The 25891-nt window shown below is 43.8% G+C and overlaps 2 protein-coding genes across 4 annotated transcripts in view; both read left to right on the plus strand.

Annotated features, from left to right (window-relative positions):
- Positions 1-4336: 4336 nt before the first annotated feature.
- Positions 4337-25891, plus strand: part of heatr5a (HEAT repeat containing 5a) — a 55378-nt gene continuing 33823 nt past the window's right edge. For 2 of the 3 annotated variants that reach the window (XM_085256158.1, XM_085256160.1), the window contains exons 1-9: positions 4337-4898; positions 17787-18006; positions 18096-18307; positions 21153-21261; positions 22220-22369; positions 22577-22748; positions 23606-23766; positions 23840-24089; positions 25007-25162. In XM_085256158.1, coding sequence (XP_085112284.1) covers positions 17881-18006; positions 18096-18307; positions 21153-21261; positions 22220-22369; positions 22577-22748; positions 23606-23766; positions 23840-24089; positions 25007-25162 — 1336 coding nt within the window. In that variant the 5' untranslated portion in view covers positions 4337-4898; positions 17787-17880. The remainder of the gene's footprint in view (positions 4899-17786; positions 18007-18095; positions 18308-21152; positions 21262-22219; positions 22370-22576; positions 22749-23605; positions 23767-23839; positions 24090-25006; positions 25163-25891) is intronic. The other variant, XM_085256159.1, reaches the window with a different exon arrangement.
- On the plus strand, positions 10764-14101 carry LOC146551482 (uncharacterized). Its single transcript, XM_085258219.1, has 2 exons — positions 10764-11495; positions 11606-14101. The coding sequence occupies exons 1-2, from the start codon at positions 10764-10766 to the stop codon at positions 13748-13750; spliced, it is 2877 nt and encodes a 958-aa protein (XP_085114345.1). The 3' UTR covers positions 13751-14101.

The following is a 25891-nucleotide window of genomic DNA, read 5'->3' on the forward strand; positions in this document are numbered from 1 at the left end:
TCATGTTCGAGTAAAGTAAGTCAATAAAATAGCAATGTTAAATCCTGCGACACCGCACGGGATTTCAGTCTCGCGCGCTTTTGATCATGGTTTGAGGAAGGCATCCATCTCAGTCAAGTCGAGCAGCCGCCTCTACTTTTTTTGGTATACCAAAAAAAGTAAATGGGTGGTTGTTTCATTAAAAAAGTCTACCTTGTAATTTGAACACATAAATGTCTTGGTTCTATCTTGAATTAAATCACATAGGATCTGTATGAAATTCAACAACTTAATTTGTTCTTGTAGAGATGACATTATACAATCTACTGTAGTGTTTAGTTGCTGGACTCATGAAATTAACAAGATCACATGAGATTTCAAACTGCAGAAAAATCACTGGAGTTATAAGAGGCAGACAACTACACACACACCACGTGTATGTTATTGCTTTTTGTTATGGGGTAACCTGTCAAGGACAAAAATGTAAAGAAAATTCTGCATCAAGACTTGAAATCTTTAACCTTTAACGTTAACTAGTAATGACTTCATGAACTTCTTCACAAATAAAATTTTTATCATTAGAGAAAAAATTACCAGTAATCATCCCACAGATGTAATATTATCTACAGCTACTCTTAGTACCATTGATGTTAAGTTAGACTCTTTTTCTCCAATTGATCTTTCTGAGTTAACTTCAATAATTACTTCCTCCAAACCATCAACGTGTCTTTTAGACCCCATTCCTACAAAACTGCTCAAAGAAGTCCTGCCATTAATTAATTCTTCGATCTTAAATATGATCAACCTATCTCTAATAATCGGCTATGTACCACAGGCCTTCAAGCTGGCTGTAGTTAAACCTTTACTCAAAAAGCCATCTCTAGACCCAGCAGTCTTAGCTAATTATAGGCCAATCTCCAACCTTCCTTTCATATCAAAAATCCTTGAAAGAGTAGTTGTCAAACAGCTAACAGATCATCTGCAGAGGAATGGTTTATTTGAAGAGTTTCAGTCAGGTTTCAGAGCTCAGCGCAGCACAGAAACAGCTTTAGTGAAGGTTACAAATGATCTTCTTATGGCCTCTGACAGTGGACTCATCTCTGTGCTTGTCCTGCTAGACCTTAGTGCAGCATTCGATACTGTCGACCATAATATCCTATTAGAGCGATTAGAACATGCTGTAGGTATTACAGGTACTGCACTGCAGTGGTTTGTATCATATCTATCTAATAGACTCCAATTTGTGCATGTAAATGGGAAGTCCTCTTCACACACTGAGGTTAATTATGGAGTTCCACAAGGTTCAGTGCTAGGACCAATTCTGTTTACATTATACATGCTTCCCTTAGGCAGCATCATTAGAAGACATAGCATACATTTTCACTGCTATGCTGATGACACCCAGCTCTATCTATCCATGAAGCCAGATAACACACACCAATTAGTTAAACTGCAGGAATGTCTTAAAGACATAAAGACCTGGATGGCCGCTAACTTTCTGCTTCTTAATTCAGATCAAACTGGGGTTATTGTACTCGGCCCTGACAAGCTTAGAAATATGATATCTAACCAGATTCTTACTCTGGATGGCATTACCTTGGCCTCCAGTAACGCTGTGAGGAACCTTGGAGTCATTTTTGACCAGGACATGTCCTTCAACGCACATATTAAACAAATATGTAAGACTGCGTTCTTCCATTTGTGCAACATCTCTAAAATTAGAAATATCCTGTCTCAGAGTGACGCTGAAAAACTAGTTCATGCATTTATTACTTCCAGGCTGGACTACTGTAATTCATTATTATCAGGATGTCCAAAAAACTCACTGAAAAGCCTTCAGCTAATCCAAAATGCTGCAGCAAGAGTGCTGACAGGGACTAGAAAGAGAGAGCAGATTTCTCCTGTTTTGGCTTCCCTTCATTGGCTTCCTGTTAAATCCAGAATTGAATTCAAAATCCTGCTCCTCACATACAAGGTCTTAAATAATCAGGCCCCATCTTATCTTAATGACCTTGTAGTACCATATCACCCTATTAGAGCACTTCGCTCTCGCTCTGCAGGCCTACTTGTTGTTCCTAGAGTATTTAAAAGTAGAATGGGAAGGAGAGCCTTCCGTTTTCAGGCCCCTCTTCTGTGGAACCAGCTTCCAGTTTGGATTCGGGAGACAGACACTATCTCTACTTTCAAGATTAGGCTTAAAACGTTCCTTTTTGCTAAAGCGTATAGTTAGGGCTGGAGCAGGTGACCCTGAATCCTCCCTTAGTTATGCTGCAATAGACATAGGCTGCCGGGGGATTCCCATGATGCATTGAGTTTTTCCTTTCCAGTCACCTTTCTCGCTCACTATGTATTAACAGACCTCTCTGCATTGAATCATATCTGTTATTAATCTCTGTCTCTCTTCCACAGCATGTCTTTATCCTGTCTTCCTTCTCTCACCCCAACCGGTCGCAGCAGATGGCCGCCCCTCCCTGAGCCTGGTTCTGCCGGAGGTTTCTTCCTGTTAAAAGGGAGTTTTTCCTTCCCACTGTCGCCAAAGTGCTTGCTCATAGGGGGTCATATGATTGTTGGGTTTTTCTCTGTATCTATGAAGCGCCTTGAGGCGACTTTTGTTGTGATTTGGCGCTATATAAATAAAATTGAATTGAATTGAATTGAAATCATAGCTTTCCTATTTTTGATGGTTAGTGCTGTTGCCTCACAGTAAGAAGGTCCTGGGGTTCAAATCCACAATCTGCTGCAAATGGTTGTTTGTGTCTATGTGATAGACTGGTGAGCTGTCCAGGGTGTACCCTGGCTTCAATGTCCACTATTGAATCAAATAAATCCAACATGGCTGAGGCTGGAATAAAATGTATCCATCAAATGGTACTCTTTATTAAGGAAAGGATGAATTTACTCACAAAAGACCCCACCCCCTCTAATTGGTCCAATTGGTGCACAGTATTTTGAGAAACCAGAACTTCAGACTTTAAAAAAAAAAAAAAAGTTCTGGCATGGTCTCTTTTATATGATACCTGATTCAGGTGAGCATCTGAATAGCCTAAGTCAGGGGTTATCAAACCAAAGGAGAAAATAAACATCCACATAAGCAAAGCTCAAACTGCAATAAAGCGCATGGAAGACGTTTTTTATATTTGGACCAAGTCCTATAAATAATTCAATAACATATATACTTCAATCACTTATATATAAATTAGGAACACCATAACCAAAGCTCCCTAACCTGGCACACTAGTTTACTCGCGGCGCTCATAAACTTTGAGCTCCTTTTATTCTTTTGCTCCATATACAGCGAAGGACGCAACCAGGAAAAGGTGAATACTGCTAACACTCTTCTCTTAAATACATGTACAAAGAGTTTAGATTTACAAAACAAATAATAAATTTTGAACAGCTCTAACTCAGGTTCTTTTTCCTCACACACGTAGGATGGCCAGTCCTCCTCATCTTCCTCAAACAGTCACTTAAATACTATATCAAACCTGATAAACCTAATAAAGAATCACTAACCCACAAATGTAATTCTGTTTTATGTAGTTTTTAAAAATACCAATCCCTCAAATGAATAAAAATACAGGTAAGTGAAATGGATCTGCTATACAGATGTTTTTGCTGTTGTAGTAGAATTGTCTTGGTTATTCCAGCAATAGGTGTGTGCTACACAAACCTATCACTATTATAGTGAATGATCTGCTGTCATGTTCCTCCAGTCCTCTCCAGTGCTCCGTTTGTTTGTGTTTCTCTCTCTTCTCCTCACTCCTCTCTGTAAGGGCGCCACTCCATTCCGGGTCCCCGCCCTTGGCCAACACACCTGGTTGCAATCGTTTGAGTCTTGCCTGATTGATTGTAACAACAACCTTAATGAAAGTATATGAATCTAGATAATGAATCAAGATAATGTTAAAACACATATGAAACAATGAAGCCTTCATTCAGTTTAATTTAACCAGCCCATAGTTATCCTTCTTGTAAACTTAGGCTGCTGAACAGGGTTCTGCTTGAGATCATTTCCTCTTCAAATGGAATTCGTCCTCCCCACTGTCACCAAGAGCTTGTTTATAGTGTTTTGTTGAATAAATAGAATTCTCTCTCTGATATTATAAGGTCATTACTTGTATTATAAAGCATGAGATGACCGTTAATGTCAAATTTAGGTCACATTTAATTATACATTTAATTGTAACTGTTAAAGGTCCGAGGCATTCGGCTAGTTGGTAGTCTGTGCCTCATTTTAGTAACATTTACCAGTATTTAAAATTAACAGCCAGGAAGGCTGCTTCCCCACAGTTTGGCAATGGAAATCTAAAACGGTGAGTTAGAATACAGAGTGAGTTTCAGAAACATAAGAAGGTATGAAGGTAAGAAGGTTCAAACTGATTTTGGATTTTATATAAAGGTAAGAGTATTTTCAAATCCCTACTGTAGGATATTGTACAGGATATTGTGGCTCTGCCAAAAATGGACTGATGCGTGTGTGGTTTTTTGTTTTGTTTTGTTTGTTTTGTTTTTTGCTGAGAGAAGTTCGGGAGACAATTTAGCAGTTTACACTATTTTGTAATCAGGCAGTTAAAGATTCGTTAAAGACACAGGTGTCAATGTCAGGCAGTCTGCACACAGAGAAGTGAAGTACAGTTCAAAATTCAAAATATATATTAGACACATGAAAACAGGAAATAATTGTGACTGGCTATTGATGGGGAGATGCCGTGGTTATATTTTAATTTGAAAAAACAAAAGCCGGAAGAGTAACAGGATATTTCCGTTCCTTTGAGTTGTCGCCGACTCAGGTCTGCGGCAGACGGAGCAGCGGTGAGAATGCAGAGATCTTGAACACAACTGAGGTAAATTTTTCCCTTTTGCTTTTGTGGACTGTCATTTTCTTATAAGGACTAACGTGTTGTAGCCGGAACGACCAGGTAAATGATCACCTTCATTTTTTCCTCCAGTTTTTGTGCAAACTTTTGCCCATTCGCTAGCCAACCCAGGCTAGCAGCCTGTTACCTGTAAGCCTCTGCTTAATGTAGCTGTTAAAGCTAAATGACGACACTGTTTAATAGATGTTTAAGTGGAGAGAAAGAAATGTTTTTCGGCTCATATTGTTAGCTTACTTTGGTACATGTGGTTGACTTCAGTGGCATGTTGTCTTTGGAAATAGAGGAGAGAGTATGTGACTTTCAGGAGATTAAAAGTGTCAGATACTTCGTAATCCCTCTAAGAATCCGCACTGAAGCTGTTGGGTTTAATCAGTGAGTCTATCTTCATTTCGAATTCATGGTCCATGTAAACAGAAAGATCGCAGAATAGAATACAATAGAACAAGTTGGGGAGTTTTGCCAAACCAGACTGTGTTGCTACAGCTGCACATTAGAATTCTAACCAGAATACCTTTTAAACCTCTTCAACAAAAGGTTCCTTTAAACCTTTCCTGAAGTAGACAGTGATGGCAGCACCACTCCCTCAAAAGAGATTTGTAATTCCTTATTTATTATTTTAACACCTTACTCATTACAGTTTTCTCTATTACCGTAATTACCCTGGCAGTTTTGATATATTTAGGATTGGAAATGAAGTTCAGGCACCAAGGTTAAAGAGCAGCAGAACAGCAGCTGAAATTCATGGTTTTATTTCTTGCCTGGCACTCTTGGAGAAGTGTGATGTCTCTGTGGGGTGTGGTTGCAGGTGCAGTCAGTGCTGCTTGTCTCCTTTACTACTAAGATGTGGGGTGTATGTCATGTAAGATAGACTATCACTGTGTTCTGGTGTATTGGAAACCAAACGTCTTAGTTTTTGTGAATGAAACAATGAGCATGAAGCTGCTGACACCCAATTTATTTCTGAATGTTCGGCAGCTCAGTTCTGTCCTCATGATGTCCTGACAAATTCTGGTGTTAGAATTCCGAATAGTAGGTCCTGTCTATGTTTTCACTTTGATTCAGACTGGGGCTGCTCAGCAGGGACATGGTCTGCTCTTTTCTGTGGGACAGTAGTTATTTTTAGAGTCTTCCTGCACTTCAGTGAACACTGTGTGTGTTAACGAAGAAGACCAAGTTGTGCTGTTCAATAATTTATGAGCTGCTCTCTCTTCTTCTGCATCTTTCTCCTCCTTTTCCAGTTTAATCTACTCTGTTAGGGACAAAGGCTGAATAGCTTAGTCTAAAAAGCACTTAGTGGAGCTCAGAGGTGCTTTAGCAGTGGAGAGAGGCTTGAAATAAGATGTAACAAGATGCAGAAAAAAATAGGTATTGATAAAATATATTCCACATATGCACTACAGGCTCACAGTATGAGATACTTTTATGAGAACTTTTGATATTTGAGGGTGTGTGGACTGGAGCCAGATCTACACTCAACAAAAATATAAACGCAACACCTTTGTTACTGCTCCCATTCCCCATGGGATGGACGTAGAGACCTAAAATTCATTCCAGATACACAATATAACCATCCCTCCCAAACAGTGGTCACAAATCAGTCCAAATGTGTGGTAGTGGGCACATCTGCTATATTGAGATAATCCATCCCACCTCACAGGTGTGCCACATCAGGATGCTGATCTGACATCATGAGTAGTGCACAGGTGTACCTCAGACTGCCCACAACAAAAGGCCACCCTGGAATGTGTAGTTTTGTCTCACAGCAAAATGCCACAGATGCCACAAGCAATGAGGGAGCGTGCAATTAGCATGCTGACAGCAGGAATGTCAACCAGATCTGTCGCCCGTGCATTGAATGTTCATTTCTCAACCATAAGCTGTCTCCACAGGCGTTTCAGAGAATATGGCAGCACATCCAACCGGCCTCACAACCGCAGACCTCGTGTAACCACACCAGCCCAGGACCTCCACATCCAGCAGGTTCACCTCCAAGATTGTCTGAGACCAGCCACCCAGACAGCTGCTGGAACAATTGGTTTGCACAACCAAACAATTTCTGCACAAACTGTCAGAAACCATCTCAGGGACGCTCAACTGCATGCCCGTCGTCCTCATCGGGGTCTTGACCTGACTCCAGCTCGTCGCCGTAACAGACTTGTGTGGGCAAATGCTCACATTCGATGGCGTCTGGCACGTTGGAGAGGTGTGCGCTTCACGGATGAATCATGGTTCACATTGTTCAGGGCAGATGGCAGCTGAGAATGTCCCAGTTCTTGCATGGCCAGCATACTCACCGGACATGTCACCCATTGAGCATGTTCGGGATGTGCTTGACCGGCGTATACGACAGCGTGTACCAGTTCCCACGAATATCCAACAACCTCGCACAGCCATTGAAGTGGAGTGGACCAACATTCCACAGGCCACAATTGACAATCTGATAGACTCCATGCGACGATGTGTTGCACTGCATGAGGCAAATGGTGGTCACACCAGATACTGACCGGTTCTGGGTCCCCAGACCCCCAATAGCGCAAAAAACTGCACATTCCAGGGTGGCCTTTTGTTGTGGGCAGTCTGAGGTACACCTGTGCACTACTCATGATGTCAGATCAGCATCCTGATGTGGCACACCTGTGAGGTGGGATGGATTATCTCAATATAGCAGATGTGCCCACTACCACACATTTGGACTGATTTGTGACCACTGTTTGGGAGGGATGGTTATATTGTGTATCTGGAATGAATTTTAGGTCTCTACATCCATCCCATGGGGAATGGGAGCAGTAACAAAGGTGTTGCGTTTATATTTTTGTTGAGTGTATATAGAGGCACTCAAAGAGGAGGTATCCATGTTGCTCTGATTTATTTTATTTTTGAAGATCCAGACTTGGGAACAGTGGGTTTATAGCAGTGTGACCATCTGTAAGTGTATTTAAAAATAGAAAAATCCTTCGGTGAACTGTCAGTGAAAACCGTAGTTCGGCTTAGGGCTGTGCGATATGACCAGAATCTCATATCCCGATATAAGAATTCTATCGTCCAGATAACGATATAAATGGTAAATGGTCTGTATTTGTATAGCGCTTTACATATCACAAAAATGTAACATTTTCTGTAAATTCTGTGACTTTCGGGCAGCTTGAGTTGCATGAAGTGTTTCCAGCTGGGCATCGTGTACCTGGAGTCGAGTGTTTTAACCGATGCATGAAACGATACATTTTTAGACATAAGTTATAACGGCCGCCGTTTTCTTTGTGAGTATTTATTACACGGCGTGCTGCGGGGAAAAGCCTGTTCTAACGTTTGAGTCTAAGGTTTTGTTTTGTTTTTTAGCACCTGGCGTCTTTTTTTTTTTTTTTTACTTCTCATCCGTAAATAATCTGCTCTTTCACGTGATTCAGTTTATTTTGAAAAGTCAACGGGATCTTGAGCTTTATTGTGAAAGGTTTATGTGGAACATAAACAAGCGGACACGCGATGGTGTTACCGTAGTTGTTGCTAACCACAACGCATAAAAACAGGCGCTTGTCCGTCCTTAGTGTGGCTATATTAAATATAAGAGAAAGAGAGAACTTTAAGAAATTGATATAGCCACTACAGTGACCATCAAAACGGTGAAAAAATATTGCTGTAAACAGTTCCCTTTCAGTCGATTCACTCGGTACAACACATAAGTATGGGATATCACGCCCTCGCGTGTCCTGGCTGAAGAAACCTTTATTCACGCCTTTACGGCAGATGACGTGTGATGACACGCGCAAGGCCCCGCCCGCACATATAGCCGCTGCCATCACCGTCATCCCTCAGTTCTTACGCTCTTCACCTCGCTGAGAACACCTCTGCTGAGTTGGGCTAGCTAGCTACTGCTAGTTAGCTCCGTTGTCTGCCAACTTGAACCTAGCTTAACTGCCCCTGTTGGTGTTAGCCTCCACCGCCCAGCTGGTGCGTAGGCTGCCCGCGGAGCGCTATTTTCAAGTTTTTCTTGTGCAGCGTTTCGCTTTGCGTTTTGGGAATGGACTCCAAACCGAAGCGAGCAAAGCAGAAATCTTCTGTTCGCCCCTGTCCTCAGGGATGTGGTTTCTCTTTGCACGACAGCGACCAGCACGATGCCTGCCCTGTCTGCCTGGGGATCGTCCACGCTAGGAGAGCGTTGACGGAGCCCGAAGCTTGTGCGTTTTGTCGCCAGCTCCGACGCTCGACCCTGGAAAGACGGGTGACGTTTGTGGAAAGAGTGCTGGGACGCTCGGCTGTCGCACGGCATGACCCTCTTCTTTCCGAGTCTGGAGCCCCGGCTTCGTCCGAGTCCGAAGACGAAAATTTTCAGGTCGATGTCCCCGCGATTAGCTGGGCTGACCACATGGAATACGTTGACGGGTTAGCCGATGACGGACCGGAACCATGCAGGAGCGCTGACGGGCTTCAGCCTGGGTTGAAGCCCGCCAGCGCTCCCCAGGAAGACGATGACGTGCTGGACATCGGCCTGGACATCCATGGTTTGTCGGAGGATGAGCAGGAGAGCTCATTGTCGACCCAATATGCCGCCGCTGCTGCGCCGGTCGGCCACGATGACACCTCTCTTTTCTCCCTGTTTCGCCGTGCCGCTGAGAAGCTGCAGGTGGACTGGCCCTCTCCTCCACCAGCTCGGAAGCCGTCGCGGTTTGCGGGTTTTTTCCTTCCACCGGAGCCCGCAACGGCCAAAAACTGCCTCCCCATGTTCCCAGACTTTCTCTGCGAGCTAACAGCGTCATGGGACAAACCTCTGTCTACCCGCGTCACTGTGCCCGGCTATGGACAGTACATGGAATTGGACGGCGCCGAGGGAGCTGGTTTAGCTAACCCACCCCCTATGGAGCCGTCTCTGGCTGCTTATCTGGCCCCGTCCCATAACCATGGTGTCGGTGGCCCCGCAACTCTGCCGTCCAAGCACTGCAGATTCTCGGCCTCGCAGCTGGAGAAGATTTATCGGGCTCAGGCCGGCACCGCTCGAGCCATGAGCTCCGTCACCATGCTCCAGACGTACCAAGCAATGTGCCTGGCGGAGCTTGGATCGCTGGTTCCGGAGGACAGCCCGCTGTCACCTCTTCTTAACGAGGTTAGAGTCACCACGGATTACATCCTCCGTGCGTCTCGCTGTGCAGCGCTCTCCCTGGGCAGAGGGATGGCTTCGACAGTGGTGGCGCAGAGGCACCTGTGGCTGACCCTCTCCGACGTCCCTGATAGAGACAGAGCTGTGTATCTGGACGCACCAGTGTCTGCGGCTGGGTTATTCGGACATTCACTTGAAGCCATTCAGGCTAGATTCGATCTGAGGAAGAAGCAGACGGAAGCTCTGCGCGACATCATCCCCAGACGCCAGCCCCAGCCCAAGCCCACTGCTAGCTCTCACAGGCCCGCCGCTCCTCTGACAGCTGGCAAGAGACCGGCGCCCACTGCTGGAGTGGGAGGGCCGCCGGCGAGAGCACGTACTCCGGCCCGAGCTCCACGCCAGTCGGCCTGGGGCAAAGGCCCTCCCCCGGGCCCCCGACGGGACCCGACGCCCAGGAGGAAGAAGCCTCAGCCCTCCTAGCTGTGATTGCGAGTGGGGAAGGGATCCGGCAGCAGGGAGACGCTGCTCTTACCCCTCTGTTGCCGCACAAGAGGTGCCGCTTAAGTTCTGTTCAGGTTGTCAGCCCCAGAAGGCGCTGCACTTCCCTATCGCGGTCTCCCAAGCACATAACCCCTGCACACGGTTCAGATGTGTTGAATGTTCAAGCGACCACATCGAGTGTTCCCGCTGTTTTTCATTGTTATGCCCCGGAAAAGGTGCACCCAACAAAATGTATAAATGTACATGTTCCCATGTTGCAATCAATAAAGAGTGTTGTTTACTCTCAAACAATCTCAAATGCTCAACCTGCAGGCGAAATGAGCCAGGTCAGGCAGGGGATGCAGTCCCCTGCAGACACACTGGGGGGCGACGGCGCCCCGCCGTCAGTGCTGCAGGCCAGCCGGCTGGCTGCTCACTTCCCTCAGTGGCGCGCTTGCGCCCCCTCTCCGTGGGTGCTGCAAACCGTTGCCATGGGTTACCGGTTGCAGTTCCGGGTCAAGCCGCCTCGTTTCCAAAGAGTCGTGAACACGATTGTCAACCCCGAGGCAGCCTTGGTACTCAGAGAGGAAATACAGGCGCTATTACAGAAGAGAGCAATACGGGTGGTCCCCGCTTCGGAGACGGACAAAGGTTGGTACAGCCGTTATTTTGTCATTCCGAAGAAAGGGGGAGGGCTTCGTCCCATCCTCGACCTGCGAGTCTTGAACACGTACCTGCGAACGTACAGGTTCAAGATGCTAACACTCAGACAGCTCCTGAGTGCAGTCGGCCCGGGAGATCGGTTTGCGACAATCGATCTAACAGATGCTTATTTTCATGTCGCTATACACCCGAAACACAGGCAGTTTCTGAGGTTTGCATTCGAGGGCGTAGCCTACGAATACCTAGTGCTGCCGTTCGGGCTGTCGCTCGCTCCCCGCACCTTTACGAAATGTGCCGAGGCAGCGCTAGCGCCCCTCAGGAAGAGGGGCATCCGCATCTTGGCCTACCTGGACGACTGGGCTCTCGTGGCTTGCTCCAGAGAACAGGCGGAGACGCAGCTGTCGCGGGTTCTGTCACACATTCAGACACTGGGGTTCTCTGTGAACTTTCAGAAGAGCTCGCTAATCCCAGGTCAACAGATCGCTTTTCTCGGTCTGGAAATATGCTCTCTTTCCAGCCGCGCACGGTTGTCAGAGCACAGAGTGGCCGCGTTTCATCGCTGCCTCGCTCAATTTCAGCTGGGACGCAGACTGCGTTTCCAGACGATATTGCGCTTGTTGGGCATGATGGCATCTATGATCGCCGTAGTGCCGCTTGGGCTGTTGAAAATGAGAGCGTTTCAACGCTGGACTCTCTCTCACCGTTTGTGTGCTTCGCGTCACCTCCGGAGGAGGCTGCCGGTGACTGCGTCTTGCATGCTAGCTCTCCGTCCTTGGAGGGAGCCCGGGCTACTGCACCAGGGCTCTCGGATGGGGAGGGTGTTGTTTCGCAAGGTGGTGTCCACAGATGCTTCCCTAAGTGGGTGGGGAGCGCTGTGCGAGGGTGCGTCAGTGAGAGGGATCTGGTCCGCGGCTCAGCGCCAGCTGCACATCAACCACTTAGAGCTGTTAGCAGTGTTCTTAGCTCTAAAGCGTTTCCGTCCAGTCCTGCAGGGCCAGCATGTCTTAGTCAGGACGGACAATTCAACAGTGGTGTCTTATATAAACAGGCAGGGAGGAACACGCTCTCTTCCCCTGTTGCAGCTGTCTCGCTCTCTGCTGTTATGGTGCAGTGTTCATTTTCTGACTCTAAGAGCCACCCATGTCCCGGGCCACCTGAACCTGGGGCCGGACCTTCTCTCCAGGGGGGGTCCTCTGGTGAGAGAATGGAGGTTACACCCTTCAATAGTGGCTCAGATTTGGGATCTATTTGGCGAGGCGCAAATAGATCTTTTTGCTTCCAGGGTGAATGCTCACTGCCCCCTGTACTTCTCCATAATCGACCACGATGCACCCTTGGGCTTGGACGCGCTAGCGCACCAATGGCCAGACGTGCTCCTGTATGCATTTCCCCCAGTGGAAATGATATCTCCAATTCTGGAGAGGGTGCGTCGGCATTCCCTCTCTCTGATCCTGGTGGCCCCTTGGTGGCCCGCGAAGTCGTGGTATGCAGAAATAATCAGCCTGCTTGCAGCAAGTCCTTGGCAGCTTCCTCTCCGCAGGGATCTCCTCTCTCAGGCGGGGGGGGAAGTGTTTCATCCGCGCCCGGATCTGTGGCACCTTCATGCTTACCTGCTGAGAGGTTAAACTTGGTTGCTAAGGGTCTGCCACCTAGTGTGGTAGCGACGATTCAGAGCGCCAGGGCCTCGTCTACTAGAGGCTTGTACGCTTACAAATGGCGAGCCTTCGAGCGATGGTGCCAGGACCGCCACACTCTCCCATTTCAGTGCTCTATTGTGGATGTTTTGACATTCCTGCAGGAGCTGTTGGATAAAGGCCTTTCGTTTTCGACGATCAAGGTTTATTTAGCGGCTATATCTGCTTGTCATATCGGTTTTGACGGGGTGACACCAGGTGCGCATCCCCTCGCCGTGCGTTTTCTGAAAGGGGTTCGCCGGCTGAGGCCCGTGCTTAAGTCCAGTGTCCCGGCTTGGGACTTGTCTTTGGTGCTGGAGGCCCTTTGTGGCCCTCCGTTTGAACCCGTTGAGTCGGTAGATATGAAACTTCTTTCGTATAAGACCGCATTACTTCTCGCTTTGGCCTCGGCGAAGCGAGTGGGGGACCTTCATGCGCTGTCTGTGCATCCTGCCTGCACACAGTTTTCTCCTGATGGCCGCAAGGTCGTATTGCGTCCGAATGCCGCCTATCTTCCCAAGGTCATGCCTGCATCTTATAGTTCAATGGAGTTTGAGTTGCTGAGCTTTTGCTCCCCTCCTTTTGAATCTGAGGAGCAGAGGAGGGTGCATTCTCTTTGTCCGGTGCGTGCGCTACGCACCTACATTGAGCGCACTCGGGATGTGCGTTTGTGTGACCAGTTGTTTGTCTGCTTCGCTAATCCGAATAGGGGTAGAGCTCTGTCCAGACAGAGGCTGTCCCACTGGATTGTAGAAGCTATCTCGCTGGCATACAGCACCGGAGGTTTTGCGTTGCCCCACGGGGTGGGAGCTCATTCCACCAGGGGGATGGCGACCTCATGGGCTCTTTTTAGAGGGGTGCCTGTGGCTGATATTTGTGCAGCGGCTAATTGGGCGTCGCCGCACACTTTTGTGCGGTTTTATCGGTTGGACGTTACAGCCCCTTCGGTGGCTCATGCTGTCCTTTCTGCTGGGTCTACCACTCACTAAGGATGTGGTGGTCCCGTTCCGGTTCGGTGGCTGCTCTGCGGGGCGTGTATATAGGTCCCATACTTATGTGTTGTACCGAGTGAATCGACTGAAAGGGAACGATTAGTTATGTCTATAACTTCTGTTCCCTGAAGGAGAGGAACGAGGTACAACACAGGGTGGCCCCACTGAGCAGTTGGCTCGGTGAAGAGCGGCTATCGAACTGAGGGATGACGGTGATGGCAGCGGCTATATGTGCGGGCGGGGCCTTGCGCGTGTCATCACACGTCATCTGCCGTAAAGGCGTGAATAAAGGTTTCTTCAGCCAGGACACGCGAGGGCGTGATATCCCATACTTATGTGTTGTACCTCGTTCCTCTCCTTCAGGGAACAGAAGTTATAGACATAACTAATCGTTTATTTTACGACACACAATCTGATATCGTCGTGTTGGTGTTGTTCCCAGATCGTCATACTAAAACATTTTGTTCCAGGATCAACATTGCAAGTGACCAATCAGAATGTTGTGACGTCATACTTTTGCGACTTCGGGAAAAACCGCCGTAAAACAAAAAACTGTACTTAAGCTGCAAGAAACCGCCTCTGTCCTCCGATCAACGGACCCTAACCCTAACTGTAACCCTTTAATAAACGGTAAGCAGAACTGATATTGTCCTTGCAACATCGGAATTTCATAATGCACGAATGGCTTGGTTCGTAAAAGAATAACGTCACAACAATGTGATTGGTCACTTTCAATGTTGAACCCGGAACTGGAAACAACACCAACACGACGATATCAGATCATCCATTTTGGCACACCACGAAACAAACGGTAGCGTAAAATGAAACGATAGACGTTTTTACATCGTCATCAGATATATATCATTATATTGAACAGCCCTAGTTCGGCTTAGGGATTTTCTTGGCAACTATGTTCTTAACCGACTAAACAAGGAAAAAAAATTAGGCTAACCATGACTAACAGTTTTATTTTTTTAAAGGCAGTCTAAAACTAAGAAACAATGAGATATCATGTTAAATTTGAGAACTACTTAAGGTCATTAAACAAAGGCATTTGAAACCATTGGTCACATTCATCAACAATGCGTAACTGTGCGTCATCTCGCATCATGCATTATGAACATTGCATGTTATATTTTGGAATCACATTGGAGTCACTGTTTCCAACAAGTGCAATCATTCAATAGTTATCAGAGCTCAGCACTGCCCTCTGTCAAAGCTTTAATTTCTGATGTTATGCTTTAGATTTCTGTAAGGATAACTTGGAGAGATCTTAGCACAGATCAGAATTTACTCTGCCTGACAGAGGGATGTTGCCTGTACTATGAAGCACAATTTGGGGCTTAGTGAGGTAACTTTAAATTTAATCCTGGATTTTCAGTGTTTATAAGGTGGTTTGCTTTTTACCAGGTTATAACACCAGATCTAATTAGTCGAAAGCAAGTTACTGGTTACTTTCATTAACAACAACGATGGCAAAACCATCATGTGGCTCCGCCATCCGCTTGTTTATTTTCCACACAAACCTTTCACAATTAACCTCAAGATCCTGTTGAGACTTTTCAAAATAAACTGAAATGATATACATTATTCTTATTTCTCAGAAAACTGTACTATGCAAATTATGCCGCAAACTGTCCCCACCACACTCAAACACGGTAAACCTCTTCTACCACCTACGCAAGAATGATGTGAAAGAGCATGAGGAGAGTTTACAGCTGAGAAGCAAAAAAGAGCCTTCAGGTGCTCAAAATAAACCTTAAATGTTGGAACAGGCCTTTCCCTGCAGCACACCATGTAAAAAATACAAAGAAAATGGCGGTCATTACAACTTATATATCTAAAATTGTATAGCTTCATGCCTCTGTCAAGCGACACCCAGCTGAAAACACTTCACACAAGTCGAGTTGCCCGGGATTCACAGAATTTACAGAAAACGCACTATTTCTCGAAATATATTGCGATCGGGATATGAGATTGTGGTCATATTGCACAGCCCTATATATCACAAAATGGTGCATTTTCTGTAAATTCTGTGAATCTCGGGCAACTTGACTTATATGAAGTGTTTTCAGCTGGGTATTTTGTACCTGGAGTTGAGTGTTTTGACCAATGCATGAAACTATATATTTTTAGATATAAGTTGTAACGGCTGCCATTTTCTTTGTGAGTATTTATTACATGGCTTGCTGCGGGGAAAAGCCTATTCTATCATTTGAGTCTAAGGTTTTTTATTTTGACTCCTTTTTGCTTCTCATCCGTAAACTCTCTCCATACAGTTTCACATGATTCTTCTGTAGGTGGTAGAAAAGGTTTGTCGTGTTTGAGTCCATGGTGGGTACCGATTTCCTGCATAATTTACGTAGTACAGTTTTCTGGTCCATGTCAGACTTTTTATAACCAAACCATGTCCAAGCTACATAGGTAGCCACTCATTTAGGAATAAGGTCCTCGACTTGTTTTGTTTTTTTTTAACAGGTCCTTTAACAATAGATGTTTTAATTTCGTCATCCGGCATATTTCATCATATCACGCAGCCCTGGCTTGCTTTGCAGTTTAGGGCACAGGGAGACCATAGTGTTCATTAGTTCTCCATCAGGATCCCAAAGGCAGCTGTTGGCTATTGGGAATCCTCTAGTTCCAATGTCAAGTTGATCTGTACGTCCATTTAAAAAAAAAAAAAAAAAAAAAAACCCAACCACAATCTTAAATGGTGTATACAGCAAAATAATATATATAATAATATATATATATATAATAATATGTATATTTTATATAGAGCTGGGCGATATAAAATTTTTCATATCACGATATGTTTTTTTCATTTCAGGTGATAACGATATCTATCACGATATAAGCCAAATAACTATATTTGTAAGATTTAAATGTGCCGTTGCTCACAAGTAAAATGTGAAATAATCAGCAGCTTGTTTTTATTTAAATATTTATTTTCCAAAATAAGTTCAACAGGGTAGAAGTACTTAAGGAACATGAGACTTTTTCAGATAAATAAAGGCAAATATTGCAAACTACACAAAAGGCAGCCGCTAAAGCGTTTAAGTTTCAAAATAGAACAAACGAAACAGACGACTAAATTGTCAATTCCACTTAGAAACAAAATATTAATTCTAAAAATAAATCTTAGTTTGTTTTACAGAAGAACAGACAAAACTGACTAACTTTTGTCAATATCAAATAAACTGAGAACTAAAAGGAAATTCTCAATCTCTCCTTGTTGTATAGCTTAGCTTTTCAAACAGTTTTAACAGTTACTTTAGTCTGACAAAAGCCGAATGACGAATCAGCGCTTCCAGTCAGAGATTGAGCATGCACCGCTTTATTGTATTTCCAGACTTGCTTTCGGCACAATTTACAGTGCGCTACTCTGTTTTTTGTCAGACTTGAAATAGCCGAAATACCTTCACACTACGGAACTTCTATGGCTCTTCCGTTCGACAATCTCTCCGGCATTGGAACCATCATCTGTTTTCTCTTCGGTAACCTTCGGTCACGCTGTCGGTTGATTTTTCTCTAGTCTGCACACTCATTTCCTCCATTACCCTGGGCGGCATGGCGGCTGGCTGCTTCCCAAACAAATACACATGTGCGGCTTGGCACGCACGTAACAAGTCACGTGACGTGACGCTGCGGCTGTGATTGGTTCGGCTCTGCGCTACTTAATTTGGACTGGCTGTTCAAGAGCCTATCGCAATAGTTTAATTTTTCTATCGAGAAAAAGTTATTTCGCAATACATATCGTTATCGTTTTATCGCCCAGCTCTAATTTTATATATATATATATATATATACATTTTTGGAAACTTAAAGAAATATGCTAGAAAATATTACTCTCATTGTTAACATCACCCACAGTATTCACCGAATGAGAATATTTGTTCCCAGTATCCACAGCTGGGGTCCTTGATTGGAGCAAAGTCTGAGCCAAATCTTGTGTGCCTTGGTGCTGTCTTTCTACTAACGCTAGATAAACTAAACTGCCTTTGTTTTTTGTTTTTTATCCTATGTCTCAAAGAATTTTGGAGGATGGCAGGTCATCCACACTGAGCACTTGGGAGAGCACAGGAAAAAGACAGAAGGTGAAAGAGGAGCACTACTGGTGTTGTGCGATGGAGCGTGCTCACAGCCTCCTCCTGGACGAGGAGGCATGTAATCAGGTGGGCAAACACCAGAAGGCCGAGTTCATCTTGGAATGGCTTAACCACCTAAAGAGGCTCCTCCCAGTCACTGACAGGGTAAGAGGTCATATGATCATGGAAAATAAAAAGGAATTAATTGTGTAACTCTGAGAGTGGTAATTCTATTAATGTTTGTTACCCATTAGGTCGATATCAGACAGAACCAGCGGTGTTTGGTTGACCAGCTGTGGGAAATTCTAATTAACTCTCCAAGCGGGCCTACCCGCTGGCTGTTGGCCCACTGCTTGGCTGTGCTCTATCGCTTAGGAGACCCCATCCCATCCAACTTAATGGTGGAGAGGTGTAACGACATAATACGCAGCAAAGATGACTCGCCGTCAGCCCTTCCAACCCGGTTGTAAGTCTGGATACATTTATGATCACGAGGGAAGAAAAAAAAACTTTTCCTCTTTTCCATCCCCTTAAAAATGTGGGTGCAGTACCCATTCAGGGAGCATGTGAGACAGTTGTTACGATTCGGTGTTGTCAGTGTTTTGTTTTAGGCGTGACGGTTATGTTTCCTGTTTTACTTTGAAGGTCTGTTGTATCTCAGTGTGTTCAGTTTACGCTTCCTTGTCTCGTCAGTTCTGATTTGCCCCAGCTGTGTTTCCCTCCTGTGGTCCATTCCCTGATTGCTCCCTCTATGTATTTAAGCCTTGTGTTTCAGTTTGTGATGGTCGCGATCTTCCCCCCCGGTTGTAAATAGTTTGGTGTTTTGATGTAAATAGCTGTCGATACTTTCGTTTTGGGATATTTTTGTGGAAAACCGTAGTAGTTGTTTTGTTTTTTTCCCCTTATTTTTATTGTTCCTGTGTTGCACGCCGGTTGCCACTGTAACACAGTGTTAATAACAACAGTGTTATTTTTTTGAAAGCTTGAAATTTAAAGAATAAATCTCTATTCACTGATGTCACAATTGGAAATGTTATTGTGATGTGATTATTTGAATGAAAATGAAGCTGAAAACTTTTTAAGACTTAAAATATGTTTAGTTCAGTTTTCAAGCTAGTTTTTAAATGCAGTCTGTGGGCCGTTTACACTCTAAACATTGCTTGTTGATATTTGTTCACATTAAATGAGTCATTAAATGCTATCAAGCTTCTGAAAAGTAAGGTTCTGAAATTGAGTATGAATCGTACTATAATTAATATAATTGTAATATAATTTCCACTGATTTCCATTTTTTTTTTTCTGTCTGTGACGACAGTGGTCTCAGCTAATATATATGGCTCTTTCTTGCCCTCCTGTTTTTTTTTTTTTAAGATAAATATCATGCTGACATGTGTTAATATTCCACCACAAAATAGATGCTGTTACGAAATGCGAAATTCATGCTTGCTGATGTTTAGGGTTTGTTGAACACGCTCCCTGTCCCTATGCAGTTTTTCAAACCTTGGCTCCTCTAGTTTGCATGTTGACGTATCCTTAGGCAGGATGTTTGAACATTGAGCTGCAATTACATCCACTTAAGTGTGAGTGCGTGAAGGTTAAAAAGCCCCTTGGCATACAGTAGAAAAAAGTGTTTGCATGAATGTGTGTGTGTGGGTGAATAAGACGTGTCAATAAGTAAGTGCTTTCAGAGTAGAAAAGCACAATATACAGGGAGTGCAGAATTATTAGGCAAGTTGTATTTTTGAGGAATAATTTTATTATTGAACAACAACCATGTTCTCAATGAACCCAAAAACCTCATTAATATCAAAGCTGAATGTTTTTGGAATTAGTTTTTAGTTTGTTGTTAGTTTTAGCTATTTTAGGGGGATATCTGTGTGTGCAGGTGACTATTACTGTGCATAATTATTAGGCAACTTAGCAAAAAACAAATATATACCCATTTCAATTATTTATTTTTACCAGTGACACCAATATAACATCTCCACATTCACAAATATACATTTCTGACATTCAAAAACAAAACAAAAACAAATCAGCGACCAATATAGCCACCTTTCTTTGCAAGGACGCTCAAAAGCCTGCCATCCATGGATTCTGTCAGTGTTTTGATCTGTTCACCATCAACATTGCGTGCAGCAGCAACCACAGCCTCCCAGACACTGTTCAGAGAGGTGTACTGTTTTCCCTCCTTGTAAATCTCACATTTGATGATGGACCACAGGTTCTCAATGGGGTTCAGATCAGGTGAACAAGGAGGCCATGTCATTAGTTTGTCTTCTTTTATACCCTCTCTTGCCAGCCACGCTGTGGAGTACTTGGACGCGTGTGATGGAGCATTGTCCTGCATGAAAATCATGTTTTTCTTGAAGGATGCAGACTTCTTCCTGTACCACTGCTTGAAGAAGGTATCTTCCAGAAACTGGCAGTAGGACTGGGAGTTGAGCTTGACTCCATCCTCAATCCGAAAAGGCCCCACAAGCTCATCTTTGATGATACCAGCCCAAACCAGTACTCCACATCCACCTTGCTGGCGTCTGAGTCGGACTGGAGCTCTCTGCCCTTTACCAATCCAGCCTCGGGCCCATCCATCTGGCCCATCAAGACTCACTCTCATTTCATCAGTCCATAAAACCTTAGAAAAACCAGTCTTGAGATATTTCTTGGCCCAGTCTTGACGTTTCAGCTTGTGTGTCTTGTTCAGTGGTGGTCGTCTTTCAGCCTTTCTTACCTTGGCCATGTCTCTGAGTATTGCACACCTTGTGCTTTTGGGCACTCCAGTGATGTTGCAGCTCTGAAATATGGCCAAACTGGTGGCAAGTGGCATCTTGGCAGCTGCACGCTTGACTTTTCTCAGTTCATGGGCAGTTATTTGGCGCCTTGGTTTTTCCACACGCTTCTTGCGACCCTGTTGACAAAATAGAATGAAACGCTTGATTGTTCAATGATCACGCTTCAGAAGCTTTGCAATTTTGAGACTGCTGCATCCCTCTGCAAGATATCTCACTATTTTTGACTTTTCTGAGCCTGTCAAGTCCTTCTTTTGACCCATTTTGCCAAAGGAAAGGAAGTTGCCTAATAATTATGCACACCTGATATGGGGTGTTGATGTCATTAGACCACACCCCTTCTCATTACAGAGATGCACATCACCTAATATGCTTAATTGGTAGTAGACTTTCGAGCCTATACAGCTTGGAGTAAGACAACATGCATGAAGAGGATGATGTGGACTAAATACTCATTTGCCTAATAATTCTGCACTCCCTGTAAGTGCCAGTCCATTTACCGTTTTCTTATGTGTTTTTCAGGGCAGCCATTGCATGTCTTGGCACATTATATGAACAGCTTGGTCGGATGCTCATCGGCTGCTTCAAAGATACGTTAGTTTGCCTGCTGAAGGCTATGAAGAGTGCTGAGGTTTGTTCACTTATCTCCTGCTTTTGTAAGTTTCAGAAAGATGTAGAAAAGACTAAAGCAGGTTTAACAAATTGTCAGTGATTCTGCTGGAACAAAAAAGGGACACATGCAGACTAACCACAAACCAGACATTTATTCAGACATTAATATGTAATTCTTTCCGAGGTAGAATGATTGTACAGCACACATCTGGCTTTAAATAACAAGAACTGGGTTTGAATTCATTTTGGATCTGGGTCAAATATATAACACAGGGACATTTGTATATTTACTTAAGTTTTATCTCAACCAGAAGCTTTTAGTAGCTATCATCAAGTTTGTAGCTCTGGCACAAGTATGGCTGAATATTTGTCTAACACTATATAGAGGGGTCCTCTAAAACTGTTGCCCGGCAACCTTTAAAAACACCTCCAAATTATTTCCCTTTCTTTCAGGTTAAAGAAGTTTAATTATACATTGGATCTTTGTGATGTCCTAGGACAAATACCTGCAATAATAGATTTATAATGTTTTCCACATTATCCAAGACATGCGGTTTTAGTAAAACAAAGAAATACATCACCACAGCTCTTACATACAATTATAGGAAAGAAAATGCAGTTCATTATCAGGACCTTGTTCTGTAATTTGTGGTAATTCAAAGAAAACGTGCATGTGTTTGTGTGTGTAATTAATTTCACTTTGGGAAATAATGAAAAAAAAACAGCACATTGGAATGGACTTCTGACACCACCACCTTTAGGCTAATTCTGGCTCATGTGTGTGACATCCCTGCCTGCCCTGAAACTGTGTAGTGATAAATGCTGAAAATGTTACCTAGATATTCTGATTGAGATTTTGAAGGGCTTTTCTCACTTGAACAGGTCAAAGTAGTTATAAGATAAAGAAAGATTTTAATCAGAACAGCTGCAGATTTGTGAGATGATTTTTCACAAATAACCTTCTGTGCTGCTCTCAGTCTCAGGGTCGCTATGAGATCATGCTCAGCATGGAGAGGATCCTTCGAGGTTTGGGTGTCAGTGCAGTGTCGTGTCACCGTGACATCTACAAGGTAGTGAGAGCCTGTCTGACAGACCGGTCCATGGCTGTACGCTGTGCTGCTGCCAAGGTAACAGCAGCCGTCATGTCTCATTTGACATTATTTATTATTTATTGTTCTTGTAACACCCTGTCAGTTTAGGTTTGATTTCCTTCCATGCAGCTAGTTTTAAAAATCAATCTGAATCTGGAGGTCTATGAAACTTTGTCTTGGTTTGTGCTCATTTTCGGCTCAGATGTTTGGATAGCTAAGTACTTCTGTGTGTCATCCGGTCAGGTTTTGTTGGAGCTGCAGAGAGAGGCTGCATTCTTGTGGACCAGTGAGCTGGAGAATGTGGCCACTGTGTGCTTCAGAGCTTTTGAAGGATCAAACTACAACGTCAGAGTGTCTGTATCCAAACTGCTGGGAATTCTCCTAGCTGCTGCTGTGGAACCGCGACAGTTCACTGGTATGACCCCAAAATAGGGCTCTGTAATATGTACAGGTTATCCGAACCCAAAGCAGCCCCAGACCATGACACTACCACCATGCTTTAAGTTATTTTAATAAAATGCTGTGTTTAGTTTTGTGTCAGATTTAGTGGGACTCAAGTTCAACTTTTGTTTTCTTCTCAGTCCACAGAATATTTTCCCAAAAGGCTTAGGGGTCATAAAAGACGGGTTTTTTTGCCAAGTATAATGGCTGTCACCATGGTTCACTGGAATCCCAAAGTCTTAGAAATGGCTTTGTAACCCTTTCCAGACTGATGAATATTAATAAATTTGTCTTTCATCTGTTTCTTTAGATTATGGAATCATGCTTTGCTTTTTCAGGTCTTTCAACCTATTCCAGTTTGTCAAATCCGTTCTATTTTTGTGATTTCTTTTTTTTTTACCAATCTAGCAGTAATCATTCTTGGGTGTTACTGGGTGTGAAACTGAACTCAGCTTCCCAAAAAATAAAGCTACTTTGTATTTTTTACAAAAAATTATTTTTTTTCCTCCCGCTGCACTGTACCTATAAATAAGCAGCTCTCTGCATCAGGTTATGACAATAGATGACAAGTTCAACAATCAGTATGTCAGTGAAGACATATTCACAGATTACATATTATTATGTAATTTAATTGGCCATTAGATTACATTATTGGAGTTGTACAATTGCAGTTAGAGCTTCCCAGTGTTTATTAGATTTGCAGTCTCACACTGTAATTGCTGGGTGAGTTGAATTACCAACCCTCCACGTTGGCATTTACATGTATGTTCAGACAGCTATTTGCACATATATGAGATCAATAAACTCTATTGCCCCCCTCCTCCCCTGCAGCCCCCAGGCAGGGTGCTCGGAGTCAAGGCTCTCTGGAGGAGGTCATGGAATTACTGTCTGGAGGGTTTCTGCGGGGTGGAGGGGGTTTTCTCCGAGCCAGTGGAGACATGCTCAAGGGTACAAGCTCTGTCAGCAAGGACGTCCGCATCGGAGTTACACAGGTGAACCACAGTGACAGCATGGAATCATGCTATTTAGATGTTTGTTGTGAACTCACTCTCCCCTGCCTCTCAGGCCTACGTGGTGTTTGTCTCCACTTTGGGCAGCTCCTGGCTTGAAGCCAACTTCCCTGCTTTCCTGTCCTTGCTGATGGAGCTGGCGTCACACGTCAGGGCAACGCAGACACCAGCTGATGCTGCAGTGACGCGTCGGTGTGTCTCTTTTATCCTGAGGAGCACTCTGGGGTCTCTGCTGGGAGAGAAGGCCCAGATCAACGCTGTAAAACAGCTCTGTCTCGCTGTGGCCACACAGAAACGAGCAGTTGGTGAGCATGGTGAAAGGAAATTCTGTATATGGCTGTCTTCTCTGTATTAGACAAATGTATTAAATATATATATATAATTCACTCAATAACAGCATGTTATGATTGCTAGAATAGCTCCTGAAGGAACATTATGGAAATAATGCTAAAAATCATATAGGAAAATATCAGTTGTACCAACTGATTAAAGTCACTGCATATGAATATAAACAATTTTACAGGTACTAGCTTCTCAGATGTGAATTTTTGCTGTATCAGATTTGTTACCTTGTTTTTTTCTGAACTCTAGAATTTATTTTGACTTTTGGGAGTAACTCTTTTTTTCCCACTATTTTTGAACATTTGAAGCTGAAGAATCATCCAAATATTATGAATATTTTCCATTTTGATAATGAAAAGTATTATAAATAACAACCTTGTGGTACGTTTAGGCCAAATGTGAAGCTAAGTTCACTGTGTTACTCAAACAAATACAACTGTCTCTTGGGAGCAACACCCCTGAAACCTGATGTGAGAACAACTGTATTCCAAAGTACAGCCAGTAGCTAAAACAAAGTAACAGCAACACTTTCCCCCCCCAACGTTGACAGTCTTACAGTGATAATCTTGACCTTCATTTCTGAATGTTGGAGAATCTGAGCTTTTATGACACATCACCTATCAAATTTTTCAGTGAAGTTATTATCAACTTGTAAATTCCTGTAGGATGCACAGGAATCACCTTATATAGGTGAAAATGGGGCTGGGGTTGCTGGGGTATTGTTTTGCCAGATTTATTTAGTAAAATGTGCTAAATAAAAAAGGAAATAACATCCATATCCATATTTGGTGTAACTGGCTTCTGAAGCCATTTGATTTACAGTGTCATTATTTATTAAGTGTTAGTAAAAGTATGCATGTTTTTGATGATGTGTGTTTAGATGCTGCTCTGACTGACAGGAACGTGGAGACCAAAGTCTCGTCTGCAGATGTCTCAGCCAGTCAGCACATGTTGGTTTGCTGCCTGCTGGAAATGGGAGCATTGGTTCAGGGATTGGGATCTTCTGCGGCCCCCCTGCTCACAGACACTACCACAGGTCTGCAAGATGTGTTTTTCTATAGTGTTAAAGACACTCATTAGGGCCTGAGCGCTGACAGTGCAAAAGGCTTATTGTATCTGCTCCGTTTATTGTTGTTCAGGGAAACGAGTCACCTTGTTGACAGTTTAACCATGCTCAAAATCCCATTAAAAATTTTTGCACATACATCAGGTCTTGTGAAAACTTGTGTATTTTATTGGTCTTAGATATGTGCAGTGCAGAATGCTTCCATAGCGCCTATAAATTTGCAAACAATTAACTCCACCTCTGTCGTTCACATACATGTACGAAATTTGGCACACCCATGTAACATCCTAAGAGACACAAAAATTATTTTGGATTGATGTCCTAAACCCGACCAGCCATAAGTCCCCCATTTTGAATTTAATAGTTGATTTTGACATCTTTTTTGCATTTCCCACCACTTGTACTTTTTCAAACTCCTCCTGGGATTTAAGAGATTTTTTTTGAAGGGCGTGTCCGTGATACCATGAATAAACTTCAAACACTGATGATGTTTCACAGTAAAAATTAAACATTTCTATTGTACTTTAATGAACATCTTATCATCCCATGTATATAAAATTCATTGGTAGTTCTGTTCATGATATATATAGGAGCGGATGCATAATTAGTGGGTATTCTCCACCACCATTTAGTGGGCATAGCAGACCATCAGTCTGCCCACAACAATGAGTTCCCAGGCTCAGTTATAGCAAAGGTGGA

This window comes from Mchenga conophoros, linkage group LG19 (assembly GCF_057382185.1).
Source record: "Mchenga conophoros isolate Kocher_MC1m ecotype Shallow Benthic linkage group LG19, M_conophoros_male_GT1.1, whole genome shotgun sequence".
Lineage (NCBI taxonomy): Eukaryota > Metazoa > Chordata > Actinopteri > Cichliformes > Cichlidae > Mchenga > Mchenga conophoros.